The sequence below is a fragment of the Macaca fascicularis genome, chromosome 10 (genome assembly GCF_037993035.2).
Source record: "Macaca fascicularis isolate 582-1 chromosome 10, T2T-MFA8v1.1".
Lineage (NCBI taxonomy): Eukaryota > Metazoa > Chordata > Mammalia > Primates > Cercopithecidae > Macaca > Macaca fascicularis.
In genome coordinates, this window is record NC_088384.1 from 77,755,724 (window position 1) to 77,780,888 (window position 25,165).

Consider the following 25,165-nt stretch of genomic DNA (forward strand, 5'->3'; position numbering starts at 1 on the left):
AGAAGAAAGTTTGCACTTTCTTCCTTGAAAGAACTTAAAAGGAAGCCTGAGTGGTTTTGGAACAATGCAGATTTCCGCTTTGACCAAAACAAAAAGGAAAATGATGAATGATGTACATAGATAATCAACTCGTTTTGCTGTGATGACTACTCTTTTTTTTTTTTTTTTTTTTTTTTTGAGCTCATTTCTCTAAGCCAAAACTGTTCAAAACAAACAAGCCAAAAACAATAAGAACAAAACAAAACCCTTAATTTGTCTTTCATCCCCTCTCCTAGACATTATCATCCATCATGCTCTGGTCCAATTCTTGCATTTTGCCCCAGGCTGCCCAGACATCTGGGCCCCTAGTGAAACACCCTGACCAGGCTTTATCTCTGTGGTTGTCGTTATCCCCCGCTCTGCCTGCCTCTGTTAAGACCACATCCTCCCACCCCCATCATTGACGCCTGTCTCTGTGAATTTATCAAGGACCCAAGTACTGAAGCAATTCTGTCTGGATTTGAACCCCAGTTCTCCCTTCTTTGTAGCTTTGGGACTTTTGCATGACCTACTTAAACCCACTGTGCCTCAGTCTTCTTATCTGTAAAATGGAGGAATTGCAGAGCTTATTTAATTGTCCAACTTGAGGTTTACATGCAAGAATGTACATAGTGTGCTTAGAACAGTCCCTGGCATGTAGAAAGCACTCAACAAATATCAAGCATCATTATTCTTATAAATATTTGTTACTACTGCAAGGATATACTTCTAACAGAGCAGTTGCTTGACAGAAGAGGCCCCACGATGGCTCCTAGGAGAACCCCTGTGCATTTTAGTGAGGAGAGAATGCCCAGCCTTGATTATACAGACCAGGGAGGTGACAACGAAGGTTGGAAATGCCAAGGCAGGCAAGGGAGCCGGCTTGTGGGCCAGTGTGCTGGGTGCCCTCCCACTGGGAATGAAAGACTGACCCCGGCAGATAAACCAGGTTATGTCGATCCCTTGGAAGTGTGGGGCTGTTTGCCCTGGATTGCTTGGGGGCAGTTTTATCTCCTTGTGCCTCCATTTTATCAACCACAAAATGGGATTTAGTTGTCCCTTGCTTGATTCCCAGAATAAAAGAACAAGACCTGTCGAAAGTGTGTGGGCCGGTGATACGCACCATCATGGAACCCGCATGTGGGTTAAGATCCAACAGAAGGCAATGGTTCAGCACCTTGGTGGCCCCAAATGGGGTCACCCATGCATTTCTCCTTCACAGAGTCAGCTCTTTGTCCTCTGAGGGAAGACCACGTGTTCCCTCACTCGAAGTGAACAGTTCGTTCCCTGATGAGTATGCCTTGAGTTTTATTCAAAAAATTGTCTCTTGTGATACTGACTGTTCCTCAACCATTGCTTTTTTAAGAGTCTGCGCCTCTTACCAGCAGCCATGAAAGACAACAACACCTTTTTGTCTCATGGCCTAATTTTGAAGATGGTTAGCTTTCAGCAAAGAGCTCTGCATTCCATCTTTGCCTGGAAATTGTCCCCTTGGTGCAGGCAGACTTCTTCTTTATGCCATACGCCGGCTGTTAAGTGTGGACTCTGATAATGCTGCTGACAGGTGATAAGAAAGAAAAGTGGCCTAAATGAATGCAAAGTGGTGTTTGTGATTCCTGCAGGATGCAGCTTGCCCATTTTTAATATATATTCAGAGATCAATTATACATGCTTGTGGGGAATGAATTCTTTCGTTGAAAGTATGGGAACAAGTCCTCCAAGGAAGACACAGGGCGATAATGGCATCTGATGGCTCCCAGGACACACTTTCAGATATAAAAGCCAAAAACCCTATTTCCCTTCACACCCTGCCTTGCTGACTAGCCTAGACTTGACTAATCCGAGTTTATTAAAGGAAGAATCCAGTTGTTTAACTTACACTGACACTTCTTTCTCCCCATTCCATCGTACACACACACGCACACACACACACATCTTCCTTGTGTAGCACAAATACAGAGGCTTTGAAAATAATCAGCTTGTTTTTGAATATTTTAACTATACATTGTTCAATATATTACAACTAAAGACACCTTGTCTTATTGCTTTGAGTATTAATGTATAGGAATATATATACCACAGGGGCATTGTATGTCTTCGATAAATGCTAGCTAGTTTGATAATATTGCAGTTACTATTTATTTTATTTTGCATTCTCATTACTGTATAAAGTGTCTCATCACTTCATGTAATAATAACACCAAGTAGAACTTACTGGCCAGTCATTGTTTGAATACTTAGGTGTGTATTTGATCCTTTAGAGTTCACAGTGACCAAAGGAAGTAATTATTATTATTATTCCATTTTACAGATAAGGAAACTGAGACTCAGAGAGACTGATTTGACTAAAATTATCAAAGTCAGAATTCATCCCTATGCCTCTCAAAAGCATGTGTTGTCTCTGCAACCAGGGCAGGAGGGCAACTTAGCAGCTGCCCTGGTTCCTGCTGGTTGATGTCAAGGCTGTCTGAGTGGTGAATTCGCCTAGTAAAGTGTAGTGTTTTTGAGGCTGGAAGAGCTGCATTGCTCAATGTTCAGCAGGCCAGGCACTGTCATTGTAGAACCAATGGGCAGTGTGGGGGTACTGAGAATGGTGCTATGGTAGCAATTTTAAAGAGCCCACTGTGTGCAGTTCTTGCTCCATGATGTGATAGAACAAGCATCTTCTTATGCAACGTGATGGGGTTGGAGCTTGAAACACCTATTTGCCTCTACCATGTCACCAGATCCGATGAGCAACATGCCCCATCCCACTTCTCAGTGGCATTTGACAGGATCCATTAGCCCTTCCTTCTTGAAATACTTTCCTCCCTTGGCTCCAGGACACCTTGCTTCCTAAGTTTCCTTCCTATAGCACTTGTCACTCCTTCTCTGCTCCTTTCTGCAAGATCCCTCTGCTATTTCTGGTATCTAGACATTGGGGTCCTCAGACCATCTCTTACACATTCAGCATCATGACTTTTAATATGAACTAAGCACTGATGACTATCAGATTCATGTCTTTAGCCTTAAGTCTTCCCTGGACTTGGGGCATGTCTAAGTCTCTTAAGTGACACCTCCACCTGGATGTCTAATCACTCTCTCAAACTTAACATGGCTAAAAGAATTCTTGATTTTCTCTCATGTATTAGCTATCAATATTGCTGCATAACAAATTATCCCAAAACTTCATGGCTTAAAACACACTGCCTCATGAAGCAAAAAATAGTGCTGTTCAACTATTTCCCCCTAAACTTTAAATAGCAAACATTTACTATTTCACAGTTTCTGTAGGTCACAAATTGAGAGGGCTTAGCTGATTGGTTCTGTCTTGGAATCTCCCATGAGGTTGCAGTCAAGACATCAACCAGGGACACAGTCATCTGAAGGATCAACTGGACCTGGAGGATCCACTTCCAGAATGGCTCACATGACTGTTTGCTAGAAGGCCTCAATTTCTAGCTAGCTCTTAACAGGAGTCCTCAGTTTCTTGCTGCATGGACCTCTCTATTTTATTATCATTATTATTGAGACAGGGTTTCACTCTGTCACCCAGGCTGGAGCACAGTGGTACAATCATAGCTCACTTGCAGCCTTGATCTCCTGGGCTCAAGTGATCCTTCAGTTTAGCCTCCCAAAGCTCTGGGATTACAGGCATGAGCCGCTGCACCCAGTCCTTCCAGAGGATTCTTGAGTGTCCTCATGACATGGCAGCTGGTGAAAGCCAAAATAAATGACGTGAGTAGGAGACCAAAGGAGCTTGCCATCATCTCTGCCTTATTCTTTGATCACTCAGATTAATTTCAACGCAGTGTAGAAGAGGACTACATGGAAATATGAATGTCAGGAGGCACATGTCATTGAGAGCAATTTGGAAGCTAATTACCACACTCCACAAGCCTGTTGCTACCCCTGGATTCCTTATCTCATTAAACACCCTGTTGCTCAGGCCAAAATCCTGATAGCCATCTTTGACTCCTGTCTTTCAAGATCTCATCCAATCCATCCACAAATCCTGTCAGCTCCACCTTCAAATCTTGCCCGAGATTTCACCGTTTCTCACCCCATCTATGATAACTACCCTAATCTCAGCCCACATTAACTGTGATAAGCTGTTGGCATCCCTGTTTCCACTCTCGCCACCAAAGTCTCTCCTCCGCAGCCAGAGAGAGTCAGACCGTGTCACTCCTATCTGCTTAGCAATCCCCAGTGCTTCCTACCTCACTCGGAGCAAAAGCCAACATCCTTGCCAAGGTCTTCATGATCTGCCCCTGGCAGCTTCTCCGTCCATCTTCCTTAGCTGACACTCTCCACTATAGATGAGCTTCTGCTGTTCCTCAAACACTAAGCCTGGGTCTGCCTCAGAATCCTGCATGTGCCACTCCCACTGCCCAAACCACCCCTCTTAGGAGAGGGATCTTGCTTTTTCCCTCACTCAGCCAGGCTTTTGCTCAAACGGAACGCCCTCGGAGAGTCCTTCTGTGACTACCCTATCCAAGATGGCATCTCGTTACTTTCAACCCCCTCACTCTGCTTTATTTTTCTTTATATTATTCATGACTCCTGAACCACACACTGTGTATTTATTGGTTTTCTTTATTATTATCTGTTTCCTTCTCTGGAACATAAACCCCAGGAGGGCAGAGATACCATTCATTTTGACTCTTGGTGGACCCTCCCCCCTCACACCTAAAACAGTGCATAGCACATCACAGTTGCTCAAATATTAATTTTTGAAATAAATGAATGAATGTGCTGCATGGGAAGAATCAATTCATCTAGAATAGTGTCATCCAATAGCCCTTTCTGCAATTAGGAAAATGTTTTATATGTGTACTGTGTGATGTGGTGACTACTGAGTTCTTAAAATGTGACTAGTGTGACTGCGAAACTGAATTTTTAATTTTTAATGGATTTTTGTTTACTTTAAATTGGCACGCGTAGCTTGTAGCTACTATATTAGAGTAGATCTAGGTCCTTGGGGTGGATGGAAGGGGAGTAGGATAAGTTAACGCCATTCCATTTACACCCAGTAGAGTGACAGAGACTTTCTGGGGCACTGCATTAAGAAACAGCCTGAAGTCCAATCAACAAATCTTTTCTGAGTACCTTCTATGTATCCAGCACTGTGTTGCCATCAGGATCTTCCAAAACAGAGTGCATTGATGGATTAGCACTTTCTGCCCTGGGCAAGGAGCATACCACATGACGAGATGTGGTATCTTTACCATCCAGGCCTCAGCCATTCCAAGAGTGGCCAGAGCTCCTTCCTGATTCTTTCCAGGAAGTGACTGCTGGATCTACACATAGTATCATATACCAGTAATACCCTCACTGGCTTCCCCACTCTCCTCCACAAAATCCCCTCATCCCACTCTTCCAAGTCAGAGTGGATGTTCTTTGCTGGGGTCTCTTTGGGGTCTAGCCTCATTTTCATTTCACACATACCCCTGCAAAGACTGGTCACTCTCAATTTTATTTGTACTTATTTGGTGAGAACATTGCACATGTTCACCCTGTGGTTCACACCCTTAGCACAGGGAGCCATGTTTTCCCCTGTACCTACATCTGCTGTGTTATACATATGTTATACATAAATGTCCATACCAGCCTCTAGTATTTGAATTCAGAAGCATGGGAAAAGGCCTCCTACCCCGGAAGTGTCTCCCCAAAATGCTAGCTGAAAACTAATGTCCTTTAATGAGGGATGAGATTTTTCATTCCTGAACAAGAAAATAAGGCTTATCAAGCAAGCACACCTTGGATAAGATACACGTGAGCTAACCTCCTACTGTGGTGCACGTGTACCAGAGAAGGCCCTTCCCTAGGTGTGGCCAGTCCTGTTGGTGCCCCAGGCAGATCCTCTCATCCCGCACTGGTGATCCTCATTCTGCCAGCTGTCGGTCAGCTCACTCACCTCCTGGCTGTGGCATTCAGATCTAGCATGTGAATATTCTCTATCCATGTCTGTCTTCCCAGGTGGATTATGATCGAGCACAGATGGTCCTCAGCCCTCCACTGTCAGGGTCTGACACCTACCCCAGGGGCCCTGCCAAACTACCTCAAAGTCAAAGCAAAGCGGGCTATTCCTCAAGCAGCCACCAGTATCCGTCTGGGTACCACAAAGCCACCTTGTACCACCACCCCTCCCTGCAGAGCAGTTCGCAGTACATCTCCACCGCTTCCTACCTGAGCTCCCTCAGCCTCTCATCCAGCACCTACCCGCCGCCCAGCTGGGGCTCCTCCTCCGACCAGCAGCCCTCCAGGGTGTCCCATGAACAGTTTCGGGCGGCCCTGCAGCTGGTGGTCAGCCCAGGAGACCCCAGGGAATACTTGGACAACTTTATCAAAATCGGGGAAGGCTCAACGGGCATCGTGTGCATCGCCACCGAGAAACACACAGGGAAACAAGTTGCAGTGAAGAAAATGGACCTCCGGAAGCAACAGAGACGGGAACTGCTTTTCAATGAGGTAAAGGGTGTGTTTGGGTCATCCTTTCTCTCCTTTGTAACATTTATTTCCCATTTCAAAAGTTATACACGTGCATTTTAGGACATTAGAAAAGCACTGAAAATATAAAGACAAAAATAGCGTCCCCTGTAATATTTCCTTCTAGTCTTCTTTCTGTGCACATATATGGCTGTTACCTCTATAAGGTACTTCATGTGTGTCAGCCGCTGTACTAAGCATTAATCTAGTTTGATCCTCACAACAATTCTGTGAGACAGAAATATGTTATCATCATTTTAACAAGGAAACCTGGACTCAGGTAGGTGAAGAGACCGGCCCAGAGTCAAGCAGGTTGACTGCAGAACTAGGACCTGAATCTCTGTCTAGCAGACTCTAAATCTTATGCTACACTGTATCTGTGTGGATTTGTATATATTTTATACTATTATAATATCATAATATACCCTCCATAAACAATTTTTAAAACAGTAGACCAGGGTCAGTTTACCAATGAACTATTACTCTTTGGGAACTTTAAAATATTTTTCCTAACTATAAAAATAATGAATTCTTCCTGTAGAATATTTGCAAAGTAAAGAAAATGTCCCACAAACATCCCAGTCAAGTAATAGCCTACATTAATATTTCAGTGTTTCCTTTCTATATATTTCTATTTACAAATTTCTTTTGTTTGAGATAATTCTCTATATATGTAGTTTCATAACTTTCTAAATTTCAATTAATATTAACATGAATACTAATAAAATTAATATCAAATAAAATATATTGAGCTGTATTACTTATATTTATTACTGTAAAATAAATTTAATGACCATTGTAATGGCCTTATAATCTTCTATCATAGATCTGTATCAAATTTATTAAACCAGTCACTGATTTAATAAATTTGAGGTAACTTTATAGTATGTGGTTTTGTGACTTTCTAAATTTCACCTAATGTTAACATTAATACTAATAAAATTAATATTAAATAACATATATTGGCATATATTACTTATTTTTATTAATGTAAAATAAAATATATTAACATATTCTATTAGCTACATGTCAAAACGCACTTTTAATAATCTTCTATCATTTACACGTATCATATTTAAAACCAGTCTCTGATTTATCCTGTTTCCAATTTGTCACTTTTATTATTTTGCAGTGAGTGTTGTTACACATAAGTCTTTGGCTTCATATCTGATAATTTCTTTTTTTTTTTTTTTTTTTTTTTTTTTTTTTTTTTTTTTTTTTGAGACGGAGTCTCGCTCTGTCGCCCAGGCTGGAGTGCAGTGGCCGGATCTCAGCTCACTGCAAGCTCCGCCTCCCGGGTTCGGGCCATTCTCCTGTCTCAGCCTCCTGAGTAGCTGGGACTACAGGCGCCCGCCACCTCGCCCGGCTAGTTTTTTGTATTTTTTAGTAGAGACGGGGTTTCACCGTGTTAGCCAGGATGGTCTCGATCTCCTGACCTAGTGATCCGCCCGTCTCGGCCTCCCAAAGTGCTGGGATTACAGGCTTGAGCCACCGTGCCCGGCCCATATCTGATAATTTCTTAGAGTCCTAGAAATAGGATGAACAGATCAAATGATATATAAATGTTTTTAGAGAAATGATATACAATGTTAATTTCCAGAAAGTTTGTACCAATCTAGACCCTCACTAATAGTACTGTTTCACCTTCACTAGCATCGTTGATACTGTCATGTTATCTCTGTTCATCTGCTAGACGTGAATAAACCTTACTGTTTTCATTAGCACTTTTATTACTAGTGTAGCTGAATTTAATTTTATGTGGTTATAGGCCATTTTTCTTTCTTCACTAAATCATATGTTCTGTATACAGTTTTCAATTAGGGTGCTAGCATTTGTTTTCTCGATGTGTAAGAGCTATTGATATGTTAAGGAATTAACGCTTCTCTGTATATTTGTTGTACTTTAACATTTACCTTCCACTTTCTCATTTACCTTTTAAACTTATCACTTAGGAGCTCTCAAATAGGTGGGGAAACATGAGTAATTATGTTAGAAAACACATAAAGTATTTTGGAGTAATATTCTTTTAGTAATTTTATGAGAGCACTGAGGGGAAAGATAAGTTTTTGTGGATGACAGATCTAAGTCCTAAAGATATCAAGTCAGGATATCAGTGTTAGATGTCAGTCTCCAGGAAAGCATGTACAATCCACATCTTCTAACTCCCAGAACAATCTATGGCTGCTTGACCTCTTCGTCTTTCTGTTGTAAGCACTCCCATTCTCTGAGAAGTAAGAAGGTGTTTGGTCCATAAACAGGCACTGTACAAATACACTCAGCTACAATTTCGAACTCTGTTTTTCATGGAGGCTCATGTGAAGGCCCCAGTGGCCTCCACACATCTCCAGCTCCCACAGGTGCTTATTTCTTACACATGCTCCAAATCTCACAGAGAGTTCCAGGTGACTGGGCTTCAGCATCTTCCCAGTCCACCATTCCTGATTTCTGGAATTTATTTTCCAAACCATAATGCCAGAACACACAGAGCAATATGATGTAGATAAACAATTCTGTAATTTATTATTTAACACTAACTCTGAAAACTCGAGTGGAAACAGCCACAGGGCAGCAATTTCTGGAAGCTCTCTCCAGCAAGCAGGCTCCTTAGCCCTTTTAATGTCTATGCCATATTTATTTTTATCTTCAACATATATTCTTTGAATTCAGCCCAAATATCTCTCAGGTTCAACCCATATCTTCTTCTAAGGAGAAATTAAGTTGGTCTTGTGTGGCTCCAGTTCTAATAGATAGTTTACTTCATTCACTTGTGGGACTCGTTCCCTCAATTACTACAAATTGGTGACCCTTTGCTAGGATAACCAGCAGAGGACTGTGAACAGTGCATTCTAAAGGAGATCCTTAGGGATATCTGATCATATCCCCAGACTGTCAACCAAACTCCCTCTTGTGAATGCAAATCTTGCTTTAGTTCTACTTGTTTTCATTTCTCTCTCTGTGTCTCTCCAATGTCAGGGTGACCTGCCATTTTCTCTCAAATTTGTTACCTTGATTCCTTTTATTTCTACTAGTTACCCTTGATGCTTTTTGTCTATAATAGATTTCTGAATAAACTTCCCCACAGTCAGTACCTCTCAATCAGTTTACTTACAGTTGTAGGTGTGGCCACAAGAGAACAAAAAGCAACTTCATCTTCACAAGTCAAAAGTATCTTTCCCATTCCCCCAGGTCGTGATCATGCGGGATTACCACCATGACAATGTGGTTGACATGTACAACAGCTACCTTGTTGGCGATGAGCTCTGGGTGGTCATGGAGTTTCTAGAAGGTGGTGCCTTGACAGACATTGTGACTCACACCAGGTAAGCTTCTTTATTATCCAAATAATTCTAGGTGCTTCTTACTCTTCTCCAGGATAAAGCCTCAGTGACTATGAACTCTTCATAAATTGTGGGCACTTTGGAGTCAGGGAATATGACTACCCTTTTCCCCACATTCCCTGGAGGGCCCATTATGCTATCAGGCATGTATAGTTCATTCATTCGGTTAACGTTCTCCCTGCCTTCAGAAGGGCATTAATACCCATTGATTTAAAATAAGCAACCTGCTAAGAATGAAGCTTCAGTGACAAATAATAGAATTTCCTGTCACTATATAGATTTAAAAGCGGAATTTCATTCTCCCGAGTTACCCTACCATTGCTGCGTGCTAAGACCACCAAGGATGCCAGGGGAAGGAAGGGACAGGGAGAGGATCACTTGAAGTTTTGTATCAAAATAATGAATCGACGAGGCACGCAGAAATTCTTCAATTGTGTTTTAAAATATTCTTGCAAGTAACAATGGCTAATTACAGCCTATTGCTTCAGCACCTCCCTGATGTGCCAGTTCCAGCCATTTCATTAAGTATTTATTGAGCACATTTTATGTGTCAGGCTCTTTTGTAAGTGCTAGAGATGCAGAAGATACAAATGTATATGCCTCAGACATATCCCCTCAGGGACATCACTGATGAGAAAAACATTATAATACCTATATTGATGTATTTTGATGTATATTGATCTATATTGATGTATATTGACCTATATTGCTGTATATTGATGAGAAATACATATATATGTATATATATGCATATATATACATATATGTGTGTGTATATATACACATATATATATGTGTGTGTGTGTATATATATCTTTCTTCCTAATTCTGCACAGGTATTACAATGTATTTCTCATATATATGTGTATATATATGTGTGTGTGTGTATATTTATATATATATCTCTAGCATAGAAGGATACCTAAATGTCTCTATCAGAAAGAGTCAAGAAATATTTCTATTTAATATAAGGTGACATCTGAGATGGATTTTGAGAGACGAATAGCAGTTTACTAAGAAGGCAAGTAGGAGGAAAAGGGCACTGAAGACAGAGGAAAGAATATGTGCTAGGACAGTGCCTCTTCAATTTCGTGTCCACATAAATCACTGTGGATCTTATCAAAATGCATATCCTGACTCAATAGAGAGGGGTGTAAGACTCTGCATTTATGGCAAACTTCCAGGCAATGGCAACGCTGCTGGTTCATGGACCATACTTGGAGAAGCAAGGTTCTGTGGAATAGACATACAAAATAGCATGTTACATTTGGGAAACTTTAACTTTGGTTTTGATGGTAAATAAAATGCCGAAAAGTTAAGAAAGGGTTGTCATGAGGAAGAGGTATTGAGTGTTAGCTGCTGTTATTGAAATGGTGCCTGAATCAAAAGTGGATCCAGGTATCTAATAGGTGGAAAGCAAGATAACAAAGTACTGGGAAACTCTGTGAGGGATAGAACATGCTGCTTTTTCTCCACTAAAACGAGAGGTTTCGTGACTCTACAGTTCTCAGTCTGGAGTAGGCCATCTCAAAATGAAGTGTTGTGAGTGAAGACACTGAACGTTTATCACCAACAATTTAGCTGGCAGACTCTTGTTGGTGTAGCAATAAGACATGCCCAACAAAAAAACATGTAAGATCATCTTAATTGGTAGAAACAAATATACTGGAAAGATCTAAGCCTAAGGCAAATATGATATACATTTTTTGCTTTTCGCATATAAAGCAAAAAATAAAAATATGTTCAGGGGAGAAGCTTATTTCTTGCCTTCCGGAGCTTCATGTAGCCACTCAGGTCTCCAGCTCTACCTTTGTCAAGGTTCCTTTCCATTCTTATTTTGTATCGGTGGAAACCACTCAAGAGAGTGTGTCCCTAAAATCCACTGTCTTTTCTAATTTTCTCATCCAGGATTGTCAACTAATTTCCCTTTTAAAGACCCACTAACTCCAGAGACAAAACATTAATTGTGTGTCAAGGAACACCATGAATATTTGGTATTCGAAATCTTTTTTTTTTTTAATTTTATTTTGTTTTTGAGATGAAGTCTCGCTCTGTCGCCCAGGCTGGAGTGCAGTGGCCGGATCTCAGCTCACTGCAAGCTGCGCCTCCCGGGTTCACGCCATTCTCCTGCCTCAGCCTCCCGAGCAGCTGGGACTACAGGCGCCTGCCACCACGCCCAGCTAATTTTTTTGTATTTTTAGTAGAGACGGGATTTCACCGTGTTAGCCAGGATGGTCTTGATTTCCTGACCTCGCGATCCACCCGCCTCAGCCATCCAAAGTGCTGGGATTACAGGCATAAACCTCTGCGCCCGGCAGGTATTTGAAATCTTAAACTGATAATTCAGAGAGTTTCTTATAGTAGATGCTGAATAACTGCTTTAATGAATGATTTATTGATCGGCTGATAAAACATGTAACCCCTTGCAACTCCAAGTGCTGTCTGAGGACCTGGGAGCTTGTTAGAAAAGCAGAATCTCAGGTCCTACCCCAGACCAACCAAATGAGAATCCATGCTCTAGCCAGATGCTCAGGTGTTTCTTATACATACTGAAGTGTTAGCACTAACCTAACATCTTGTTAAGTAAGATCCTTCTAACTTCCAGGAAACAAAGAGTTCCAGAAGGGAAACGAAAGTGCCAAGCACCATCCAGCTTTTTATATATTTATCATGTAACCATCACATATTTCTATGAGGCAGATGCTGATGTACCTGTCTGCCAGGTGATGAAGCTACAACTCAAAGAGGAAAATTATTCTTGGCCAGGCATGGTGGCTTATGCCTGAAATCTCAATACTTCGGGAGACCAAGGCAGGAGGATCACTTGAGGGCAGGGGTTCGAGACCAGCCTGGGCAACTTAGAGACCTTGTCTCTATAAAAAAATTTTAAAAATTAGCCGGGTGTGGTGGCATGTCCCTGTAGCCCTAGCTACTCAAGAGGCTAAGACAGGAGGATCACTTGACCCAGAAGTTCAAGGCTGCAGTGAGCTATGATTGCGCATTACACTCCTGCCTGGACAACAGAGCAAGGCTCTATCTCAAAATTTTTAAAGGTATCCTTCTCAAGACCACACATTTAATAACTGATACAGCCAGGATTTGAATTTGAAGTTACTCTAGAACTGAAGCATTTTTATTCCATGCCAAACTTTTTTTCTATACAAAAGAAGTAGAAGTAGAAATACACCAGCCATTCTCCAGTTGGCAGTGTTAATTTCAAAGGCATTGGATTAGGAAGTATTTGTCACATGTTCCAGTCAAATGGGATATTTCTGTTAGTGACTAGGGGTTAGATTCAAGTAATTTTTGGTATAGTCGACCGGTAAACAATCTTTATACCTGCTTCAGGTAACTCAAATTTCATGGAATTCAAGAGAAAATAATTTTATTAAAGATGGTGGTTCTTGGTTCTGAATTAATTTGAAGGTATATGTGAGCTTGTCCCTGTTGCAGATACTCTAAACCTCTGAGGAATGTGTTTTTCCACATGTGAAAATGGTCATGTGAAAACCACTCAGGATAATGACCAACATACCACAGAACACAGAAGTTGTCAGTTTCCTCTGTTTCAGGCAAGAACATTTCTTCTCATCTGCCTTCATATGAGACTGGTGCTGTGGAATCCTCTTTTTTTTTTTTTTTTTTTTTTTTTTTTGAAACAGAGCCTCATTCTATTGCCCATGCTGGAATGCAGTGGTGCACTCTCGGCTCACTGCAACCTCCGCCTCCCAGGTTCAAGCAATTCTCATGTTTCAACCTCCGAAGTAGCTGGGATTACAAGCACGGGCCACCATGCCCAGCTAATTTTTTGTATATTTAGTAGAGACAGGGTTTCGTCATGTCGGCCAGGCTGGTCTTGAACTCCTGACCTCAGGCAATCCTCCCACCTCAGCCTCCCCAAGTGCTAGGATTGCAGGCATGAGCCACTGCACCTGGCCAAATCCTCCTTGAAGGGAAGGATGTGTTTCTTCATACTCATCAACTTTATACCTTTGATATTCTCCTAATTGGCTACCTCTTTATACCATCAGGATTTTCTAGCATCAACTAGACTGAAATGAAAATTCAAAGCCATTCATTTCCTTATTCTGCTGACCTTAGATTTACCTGGGGTTACTGGAGTTTTACAAGGTTGTCCTTAAATTTGGGCTCCGGTCATTTATATCCTCTGTCTCTCCTGGCAGCCTCCTCTGTTTGTATGATAGTTTGCTTTAGGACCTCTTTTACTTTTATTATTTAACATGGAATAGGGAGGAAGTTTTGCACATAGATGAGTTAGGCAGCTGCCTAAATGAGTCATTTTGAGGGCACTGAACAACCTGTGCCATCCAAATAATTCTCACCTAGATTCCTCAGTGGCTGAACTATTTCAGCCATTAGGAAAATCCATTCATTCGAGTGGTGAGGGCAGTGTGGGAAAATGGGAAAGTGGGAAAGCGTGGGTTCTGGACTAAAAAAGAGGTGGGGTTTGAATTGTGACCTGGCCATTTCTTAGCTGTGCAACCTTGGGCAGTTACCTGACCTCCCCCTCCCCCTCTAAAACTATGGAGAAGGAAAAACTTTCTCCACAGGAGTGCAGTGATGAGATATAGGAGGCCATAACCAATACTTCACTTCCTTTCTCATTCCCATGGTCCATTTATTAAAATACTATCCATTCACACTTAGTTATTAGTAACTTCCTAGGTCCAATTTCCTTTTGAGAGAAGGGACCTGAAGCAACAAAAACCTCTAGCTCCTTGGGGGAAGAAGAGAGAGGGTGAATAGGAAGTAGGGTAGGTCCCAGAGGGAGGATTAGAGATGCAAAGACCACTTTGCCTGAGCTCAGCCTTGAAAACTGTAGCTCTCCCCATTTCTAAGATGAAGAAAATGAGGCCCAAGGAAGTTAAAGGATTTGCTTATGATCATTTAACAGCCACGCCTGAAATCTTCATCCACCTATTCAATGTGTTGTCTCTGTGGGACCTGGAGGCTTGTTCATGCCTATGGAATGATCTGTTAAGAGTTCATGGGGCCTGGCACAGTGGCTCCTGTCCTAGCACTTTGGGAGGCTGAGGCAGGCAGATCACCTGAGGTCAGGAGTAGTTCAAGACCAGGCTGGCCAACATGATGAAACCGCATCTCTAAAAATACAAAACCCCATCTACTAAAAATACAAAAATTAGCCGGGCATGATGGTGGGCACCTGTAATCCCAGCTACTTGGGAGACTGAGGCAGGAGAATCTCTTGGACCCGGGAGGCAGAGGTTGCAGTGAGCTGAGATTGTACCACTGCACTCTAGCCTGGGCGACAGAGCAAGACACCATCTCAAAAAAAAAAAAAAAAAGAAAAGAAAGTCAAAAAGGAAGACTGCACTCCAGCCTGGGTGACAGAGCGAGACTCCATCTCAAAGAATAAACAAATAAATAAATAAATAAATAGAGTTCCTGGAAGTGCATTTGCATGAATGACCAAAAAGCTGACAAATAGTGATTTCTTTCCTTTCACTTATATTTGGTCCCTGTCATATTCTCGGTGCCAAGCGCCTTTGTTCTGGGAGTCAGATCCCAAAGACTTCCTTCCCTTGTCTGCAGATTTTTTCAGATATGGGCTGGAGCACGTGCACTGTTTCATTAAAGCACAAGGGAGCTGCCTCTCTTGAGCATTTCAAAGATGTTCTTAAACCTGTCTTGTTCCTTAAATGTTATTTCCTTTCCAGAATGAATGAAGAACAGATAGCTACTGTCTGTCTGTCAGTTCTGAGAGCTCTCTCCTACCTTCATAACCAAGGAGTGATTCACAGGGACATAAAAAGTGACTCCATCCTCCTGACAAGTGATGGCCGGGTAAGATGTTCATGTTTGGGCCCTTCATAGTTTTTCTTGTCACTCTATCTGTCATGGGCATAATTTTTTAGAAACACTTTTTTATAACTCTAATTTTTCTGAGTCACAAGTCACCCACTTCTCTTCCCAGAAGGCTTACAAAAAAGAAATTACCATCCCTTCCTCTGTGTCACCTTGTTAGTCAGAATTGCCTGACTTTGATGGATAATTTGCCTCCTTAACAATGAGTATAGGAAGTAATGGAAACTATGGCTATTTCTTTTCCTTTCTGCCACATCCATTTTTGTTGGAGGAGAAGAGCTGACTCTTCTAGGGGTGCATCCAGCCTATTCACATGAATACATGTGTCCCCAGTACCTTCCAGAGCCCCTGCAGGTAACAGATGATCAACTCCACTTGGGTAATTTGAGGATGGTGTAATAAAGGACAGTTTACAAAAACGTAGGCAGATATAGAAAAATCATAAGGAATAGTGTATGAGAATTAGTTCAGTATTTTAGAATGGAACATTACTCCTACTACCCCATGCCTGAAGCGGTGAGGTGAGGTCCTGACTACTAGAATCTGGAAATGGAGATTGCTGTAGATTTCGGGGCTGCCTGACGGGAGCTCTGATCTTTGGTAGAAGCCAAACCAAGATGAACCTGCAGGATGAGAGCTGAGAGAATAAATCCTCCAACCTCACTCTTCCTCCTTCTAGTTTCCTACTGATGCTCCCTATTGACTGGAATTAGCTAGGAGCCAAAATGCAGTCAATATAGGTTAGTTTCCTAAGACTTAGAGGACGGAGGAAAATGGATCCAGAAGGACAAACAGTGGATGTTTATCACACTGGCATACCTCAAGGCCCAGATTTCTGTATTTCATATCACCGCAACCTGCACAAGGGATTCTGCTGAAACTCATCAGCCACCCCTGGGCAGAGAGCATGGAATATAACAGCCAAGGAAATAACCAGTTTACATTCCAAGGAAGGCTTAGTTAAATGGAAGAGTTTCAAAGCATAGCTCTAAACCATTAGGCTCTTTTGAGTCCCCTGAAACTCCCACCGGAGGCAGTGGCCTTGGCATGAATGGAGCCAACCATTCCTTTGATGTTCCTCTCTTTTACACCCAGCAACCCCTGCCATATGGAAAATGTTTATGTCATATCAGAAATTGCCCAGGAATGATCAGAGGGCAGCCAGAAGAAACTAACCAAGCACTTTGGCTTTTCTTTCTTGTTGTTTTAAAAAGATTGTAAATATTATTGTAGAAAATTTAGTAAACTCAAAAAAGTATAGAGGATAAAACAACGATCATTCCTAATCCCATTACCTATTTTTCCCATATTTCCATGTACCTGTATATACAATTTACAAACTTGGGATTGTATTTAATGGGGAGTTTTAAGACTTGCTTTTCACATTGCTCTAACCATTGCATTGCTTCTCTTAAGAAAGAAGGGTACAGTAGCATGTATCAGTCAGGTTTTGCGACATCCACTCAAAGTGACTTAAAACAATCACCATTTATTTGCTCACAAATCTGTAAGCCACCGTTTGGGCTGACTCTACTGGGACGACTTGTCCCTGCACCAGCTCATCTCTGCATCATGTGACATCAGCTGAGCTCTCTCTTACATTGTGATCAGCCTATGCTGATGGCCTTACTCATTTGCTTGGCAGTCAGCTGGCTCTCAGCAGGGACAGTGGAGGTAACAGGGCCAAGTATCACTCATCTCCCAGAGTCACCTGGACTTATTCACATGGTACCTGTGGCAAAGTTCCCAAGGGCACCAAAAGAGGCAAACCCTGATGTGTAGGCCCTTTTAAATCTTCTGCTTATATTATATTTACTGAATATCTAAGACCATACTCAAGGGGTGGGGATATAGACTCTCCCTCTTGATAGGAGAAGATGCAAAGTCACGTTGCACAGGGATGTGGATACAGGGAGAAGACTGTATGCATTTTTTCTCAGTCTCCCATATAAGTGGGGCAGCTATGAGAAAAGATCAAGAATCCTCCCTGTCCAGACTCAGGAAAGCTCCTATGCAAGGCTCCACGGTGTCAGAATGCAATTTGCAAAGCATTAAAATGGTCTACCAGAGCAATTTCAAGCCAGACTTTCTTTCCTTGTTTCTAGAAATTTATGTTACAGGCTTCCTTGCTGTAAGAACATATCCAGTATCAAAATCCAGTATCAAAATGAGAGTAAGATAAGAAGTCATTGTTTAATCAAATTACTTAAAGATCACCCCTCCCGTCAATGTACAAGATTCTTAAATCATTCAGTTGTCATTCTCAAGAGCAGAACCTTTGTCTCGAACACCTCCTGCACCTTTGTCTCGAACACCTCCTGCACCTTTGTCTCGAACACCTCCTGCACCTTTGTCTCGAACACCTCCTGCACCTTTGTCTCGAACACCTCCTGCACCTTTGTCTCGAACACCTCCAGCAAAGAGCTCATATAAATAGACACATTGTAGGTGCTTTTAGTCCTTATTGGTTTGTTCCCTCATTCATTTGCTGAATATTTGCTGAATGTCTACTACGTGTAACAGACAGTTCTAAATCTTAGGGATGAACAAAGCAAAATCACTTCCTCTAGTAAGCTTATTTGTGGGCTGGGAATGTGATAATAAACAAATAGATAAATAAACAAACAAAATCCCCACCAAACAAGGGTTGATAAGTACTAAGTGTCCTAGGATTAATTTAGGCATAGTAAGGAGAATGGGGAGTGATTGGAGGGGTGGGGCTCTATCATGGAGGCTGATCAGAAGATCCCTCTGATGTGGTGGCATTACAGCAGGCACATTGGGGACGGGACCCTGTGGCTGCCAGAAACAGGAGCATTCCAGACAAAGGAAGCAACAGCATGTTGGGTGGATCTTGTGCCTCTTGGCCATTTTGTCCAGAGTTTACCCATTCATGTTCAGAACAGTGCATCTTATTGGGTCCAGTGGTTTCTCCAGTGTCTGTAGGAAAAGGAAACTTTTCTTTTAAAAGAGAGCAGAAATGGAGTATGGCTACTCCAAGAAAAGGCTGAGAGTACGTTTTTATACTAGTCTATTAGTGTACAACATTATATAGTAGAGAAGACTTTTTCAATTATCTATCGCTATTATAACGAAGCATCTCAACATTTAGAGTCTTAAGTCAACAGTCACTTTAGCATTGTCTCTTACAGATCCAAGAGTTGGCTAAGCTCAGGAAAACAGTGCTGCTCTGACTTGTGGTTAGGTAATGCCTGGGGCCAGAGTCATCTGGAAGTTATCCTCGCTCACATGTCAGGTAGTCAGTCCAGGCAGGCCAGTGGGAGCTGTTACCAGAACACTTACAACGTGGCCTCCCCATGTGGCTTGAGCTTCCTCATGGCATGACAGCTGGGTTCCAAGAGTGTGTCCCAAGAAAACGAGGTGGAAGTGCATGGCATTTTTATAACCTAGCCTCAGAATCATATGACATCACTTTCACCATGGTCACAAGCCCTTCCAGATTCAACGAGGTGGAGTATAGAATCCTCCTCAGTGTGAGAAAAATTAAGTCATATTGTAAGAAGAGCTCATGGGATGGGCAAAGTTATTGTTGGCATTTTTGGAAAATACTGTCTGCCACACAAGATTTATTAGGTTCTCTTCCTTTTTGGAGATGTTCAACATCATTAGCCTTTGAGAAATGCAAATTAAAACTACAATGAGCTATCACTGCACACATATAAGAATGACAAAATGAAAAATAGTGATAACAACACTCATTCATACACTGCTCATAGGAATTTAAAATGGCATAGCCACTCAGGAAAATACTTTGGCATTTCTTTTTCAAAATTAAAAATGGACTTGCCATACGACCAGCACTTGCACTCTGAGGCATTTATCCAGAGAAATGGAAACTTATTTTCCCACAGAAACATGTACACAAATGTTTATAACAGTTTTCTTCATAATAGCTCCAAAGTGGAAACTACCTAAATGTCCTTCAAAGGGCAAATGGTTAAACAAACAGTATTAATATATCATGGAATACCACTCAACAATAAAAACAAACAATTGATACACACTAGAACTTGGATGAACCTCAGGAAAATTACACTGAGTGAGAAAACACCAATCTCAAAAGGAAACACACTATAAGATTCCATATATATGTGTGTGTGTGTGTGTGTGTGTGTGTGTGTGTGTGTGTATTCATGAAATAACATAATTATAGAAATACACAGCAGATGAGTGTTTGGCAGGGATTCAGGGTTGTGGGAATGTGTCTATAAAGAATAGCACCAGGGAGTCCTGTGCTGATGGTAAAGTTGGGTATATTGATTTTGGTGGTGGTTATAGTAGGTTGGTGCAGAATCAGTTGTCATTACTTTTAATAGCAAAAACCACAATGACTATTGCACTGTTCTATACAGTCTCCCAGACTTTCTCAGCAAGATCAAGTTCTAGTTGCCCACCATAGTAACTCTTCAGGTAACTAGCCTCCTCCTGGTTAGTTGACTAGTTGGCAACACGTGATAAAATTTCCGAGTATACTTACATACACTACACACACAATGAATTCATTTGTAACTAATGAAATTTGAATAAGTTCTATAAATTGTACCTAATCAATTTATTGGTGTTGATATTTTACTGTAGCCATGTAAGATGCTAATGCTAGGGAGAGATGGGTGCACATTGCCACTTCCTGTGGATTTATCATTATTTAAAAATTTTAAAAGTTGGCTGGGCATGGTGGCTCACATCTGTAATCCCAGCACTTTGGGAGGCTAAGACAAGAGGATTGCTTGAGCCCAGGAGTTCAAGACCAACCTGGGAAACATATTGAAGTCCCATCTCATCTCTACAAGAAAACTAAAAAATTAGCTGGATGTGGTGGCACTTATCTATAGTCCTAGCCACTTTGGAGGCTGAGGCAGGAGGATTGCTTGGGCCCTAGAGTTTGAGGCTGCAGTGAGCCAAGATCATTCCACTGCACTCCAGCCTGAGTGACAAAGTGAACCCTGTCTCCGAAATAATTAAAAAATTTTAAAAGCTTTTAAAAGTTAGGAAAAATGACTGAGAATTGCTTGGGTTTAAAAGAATGAATACTTTCTGTCCTCTCAAAAGACTAGACCAATTATCTTCTATCAAGTAAAAGTAAATCATTCAATTATTATCTATGACATAAATAATATCTAACGAGTCACTAATTTGTGTTAAGAAGGGAGAATGTGGTGTTTGGGATTTGAAAGAGGAAAATAAATATATTTCATAGAGTGGCTTAGGAATTAATAATGTAATTTGTGTAAAACCTACAGAAGTATACCAGGTACAAGGTAGATGCTAAGTCAGAAGGCATTTCTTCTGCTCTTGTAATTAAGTGTTGTGTAGAATCATCATGACCTTTCCTTGGCCTAGGGCCAACATTTGATAAATGAATTACTTAGGGGCCAGTAAGCAGTGAGTGACTGACTTTTGACAAATTCATTGGCCGGAATTCAAACCCATGACCTACTAAGTCCAATTAGTTTATGGAAAAGAGATGCACACAAGTGATCTTTATGATCTCTTTTTCTTTTTACTGTAAATTGATTGCCACAAATCAAAACTTGGAAGATGTCATATAAAATTTCAGATTCCTGTCTTCCTTGAAAAATCAAAGGGTCTGGCAACACTGTGCCTGGATTCACACATGGTGATAAGGGAAGTGGTATAAGAACGGTGAGTTGTACCATAGCAAATGACGTTGGTGCCCCGCCCAGATCTTCCTGGAACTTCCTATTCCAGCGATCATTAGCTTCACCTCCAAATACCACCATCTGCATCTTTATGCCTGAAGACATTTTCTGGCCACTGTTATCTGCTTTTTCCATAAAGTTCTCAAACTTTACTGAGCATCAGAACCTGCTGGAAAGCTTGGCAAGAAACAGATTCCTGGGCCCCACCCCCAGAGATTCTGGTTCACTCAGGCTACATGGTACCCAGGAAGCTGCATTCTAAAAGGCTCTCAGGTGAGGCTGATGCTACACACGTTGTACATTGAGTGTCATTGCCTTATAAGGCACACAAGCAGCCCTCTTTTGCATTAGCCAAGACCCTAGAGCAGGCACAGAATTCTTTAGAGTGCATGCAATTTACAGAGCAAGGGTTTTTACATTCCGTCTTTAAACCTGTAGCTGCCCTGTGGATAGACTCTCTTTTGCCCACCCTCACTACCCCGAACCCTCCACCATTCATTTATGGGGACCCTGACTCCTGGCCAGGACACTGAGAGATGGATAGGATCTCACATTTAAATAACAGCTTTGTCTGAGCTCTTAACTAAAGTTCCTTGTGTAACAAGCTACATTTTCTCATTTTAGGGGGCGGACAACATACTAGCGGTAGTTCCTTAGCCTAACTGCATTAGTGAGACGAAGGTGGTTTCCTAAGCAGCCCAGTTGCACAATTCTACCCAAAGTAAGGCTCAGCTTAGCATCTATGTGATTTGCTTTTAAGATCTGCCCACAGTGCTTTATTATACTCATTACTTGAGTTCTCATTATCTACTTGCAGATTTATTTGGACAAATGTTGTGTGCAATTATGTTCTTTTAGAAAATTGTCCCTTTTATGTACTTGGATGAGTAAAGAATCATGCAAAAGCACTTATACTCCTACAGCAGAAGAACAGGCCTCACTTTCAAGTGTCGAGTTTCAATTGCTCATCTCACATTTTGTCAGGGAGATGGTTATTAGGATGCCAGATTTTGAGGGGTTTGGATATTTTTCAAGTCAGCAAAGAGAAACCCACACTAGAGATGTTGAAATTTAAAACTGCCAATAGCAAAATGCTGATACATTCACCTCCTTAACCATGCAGGTTTCTTAAATTTATAGGCAAACAAAATTGATTGGAACGTTTGTTCCTCCTCTACTCTCTGTGTATTGGGGTTGCAAATTTACTCACACCCTAGTTTTGGAAATACACACACACACACACACACACACCCCACAATTATAGTTTCTATATTTCCTAAAACTAACCCATACTTCTTCACAGAGTCCTACTGGCTAGATTCTTTTCAAAAACATCTATTTTAATTCAATGCGTTAAATTTAGTTGGCTTGAATAATTTGAACATTGTCTATCAAAGTTCAACTACATTATTGAGAAGTATAAATGATACCTTTATAAACTCAGCCTTTCAGATTTAACCACCACCTACTCCCTCCTCTCCTCTCCACCACCACTTATTCCCAAGATGGAACGCAGGTGAAGGAGACAAGCATGGCTCATGGAACCTCAGGGTGAAGGAGATAAGAAGCATCTTCTTGTCCTTTCCCCTCCCTGCCTTGCTGTCATTGGACTCTCCTGCTACCCGGACTGGTGACCAGGTAGCAGGATTGACTGGTCCTATCGGTGGCTGGGCTATCCAGGGGCACGCCTCTGCTCTACTTCACAGTCACAACCTCTTCACTCATGGGTTGAAAGGTGCCCTACAGGCTGCCTCCTTGTCCCAACCACAGGCTTGTGCCAGACCCTTCCCATTCCCTCACTGAGATTTAGAGGAACCTCTGAACCCCTGCACATCCCACACAGGCCATGGAAGCCAGTAGCATTGCCGCAAGCTCATGTCCACCCACACTATTGTACCGTGTCTCCATGGAGTACATTTTACATGCTGGTATAAAATGAAACAATATCTGAGACATGTGTCAATCAATTTAGAAGTTTATTTTGCCAAGGTCAAGGACATGTCCAGAAGAAAAAAAAAAAAAACAAAAACATGGATTCATAGAAACTGTGGTCTGTGCCTTTCTCCAAAGATGAATTTGAGGGAAAGGGGAAACGTGGGCTGGAGGAGAAAGAGGGAGGTATGGTCATCCACTTGTTGCAAGAGAAAAGGAGCAGGTGGGAGAACTGTCAATTATGTATTGATCTCATGCTCAGCAAATCGGCACTTTACAGAATATAATGTGAACATAGAGTCACTACCTGTGAAGATATTTACATATGACCTGTAGCTGTCTACTTAGAAACAAAACAGAAGGCAGCTTCTCGCAGGACTCGGCTTTTAGTTTGATTTTTCTTCTTGGCAGAGTGAACTGGGGTCCTGAGTTTTTAATTTTCCTTTCACACTGGGTGTGGCCAAGGCTGGTGTTCAGTCAGTTTTACTAGCATGTCTACACCCATTTTAAAAATATTGCAAGCTTTTCATGCTGATTGGTTGACAGTCACTGCTTTAAGTCCTTAGACTATCCCCCATCACTCCAGCCACTTCCCAAGACCCTCCTCACCTCATTAAAAATGGTAATCCTTCCCAGGGTAACTCTAGGACTTTGCTTGACTTTCTATCTAGGTTCCAATTGGCCTACATTAATCTGGTTATTGAATATTTTGAATATGACCTCTGAACCCATGCTTGTGGGACTTCTCCTCTCCCTTATTTGTATGGGAATGTATGCAACACAGATATTTCCAAAGCCCACCACCAACTGCTTGGAGTGAAGAAAAGTGGTATATCATAAGGAGGTCAGGACCTCACATAGTCAACATCACTCCTCTTTCTCCCCTTCTGTAAATTATCGCAGACTACAAGGGGTGGACTGTAGGATGTTTACTTCTATGCATTATTGACTCCTCTTGTAATAGGGCACCAAGGATTATGGACCAGGTATCACGACTACGAGACCCTCTTTTTCATACACATGTGGAATTCTATGATCTGAGTCCTCTGGGATTGATTCTTATTAAAAAATTGTGAATATCACGTCTCTACTAAACCAGCTTTCTCCAGCATTTCTTTGGGCATAATCTAATCCCTTCCAATTCAAATCATACCACCATTGGTCCAAATCACTGGCCTTAAGACGATTAGTGAGAATATCATGAAGAAGGAAATTTAAAAAATCACATTGATAATTTCCAAAATGTTACTTTCATTTAATCTGTGTTCCAACTTTGATTCTAGCAAGAGCTATCTTCAGTATGCTTCAGACGTTTTCAGAAAGAGCTTCAGTGTGTCTTCTGTCACCCGGTGTACTATTATGTACGTGTGTCAATATAAAATAAATCTAGTAGCATGTGTTTTCTGAGTTTCTACTGTTTGTTTGCCCAGCTCTTAAGGAACACAGTAAGGCTCTGCAATCAGAAAGCAGAGTTGTTGTCCCCAAGGAATGTCATCTCTAGCTAGAGGCGGAAAATCAGCACCAGAAAACAGTTCAGGATTGAATGCTTGCCAAATTCTCTGAATTTGGAAAGGAGAGAGATCAACATGGGCTCCTGAGAAGAGTTCTGGAGAATATTAGATTTGATGAAGCCCTTGATGTATGCCTGAGAGTTGAATATGCAAGAAAAAAATCATCAACGAAAACTCAGAGTTGGGAATGGACTGTAAGGTGACCACCTCTTTCTGATTTGCACAGAACTTTCTGAGTTTTAGCACTGGAAATCCTACATTCTAGGAACAGTCCTGGTCCCTAAGAATGGTTTTAGTGTGTGCAGAAAGCCATGAAGAATGAGGTTGGCTATGTGAAAAGGCACCAGATTACAGAGGACTTTAAAAGCTG

At 41.5% G+C, this 25,165-nt stretch overlaps 1 protein-coding gene across 4 annotated transcripts in view; it reads left to right on the forward strand.

Annotated features, from left to right (window-relative positions):
- Positions 1-25,165, forward strand: part of PAK5 (p21 (RAC1) activated kinase 5) — a 302,646-nt gene that overhangs the window by 266,567 nt on the left and 10,914 nt on the right. For all 4 annotated transcript variants that reach the window (XM_005568358.5, XM_045362506.3, XM_074004777.1 and 1 more), the window contains 3 exons: positions 5,977-6,468; positions 9,673-9,806; positions 15,524-15,650. In XM_005568358.5, the coding sequence (XP_005568415.1) occupies positions 5,977-6,468; positions 9,673-9,806; positions 15,524-15,650 (753 nt within the window). The remainder of the gene's footprint in view (positions 1-5,976; positions 6,469-9,672; positions 9,807-15,523; positions 15,651-25,165) is intronic.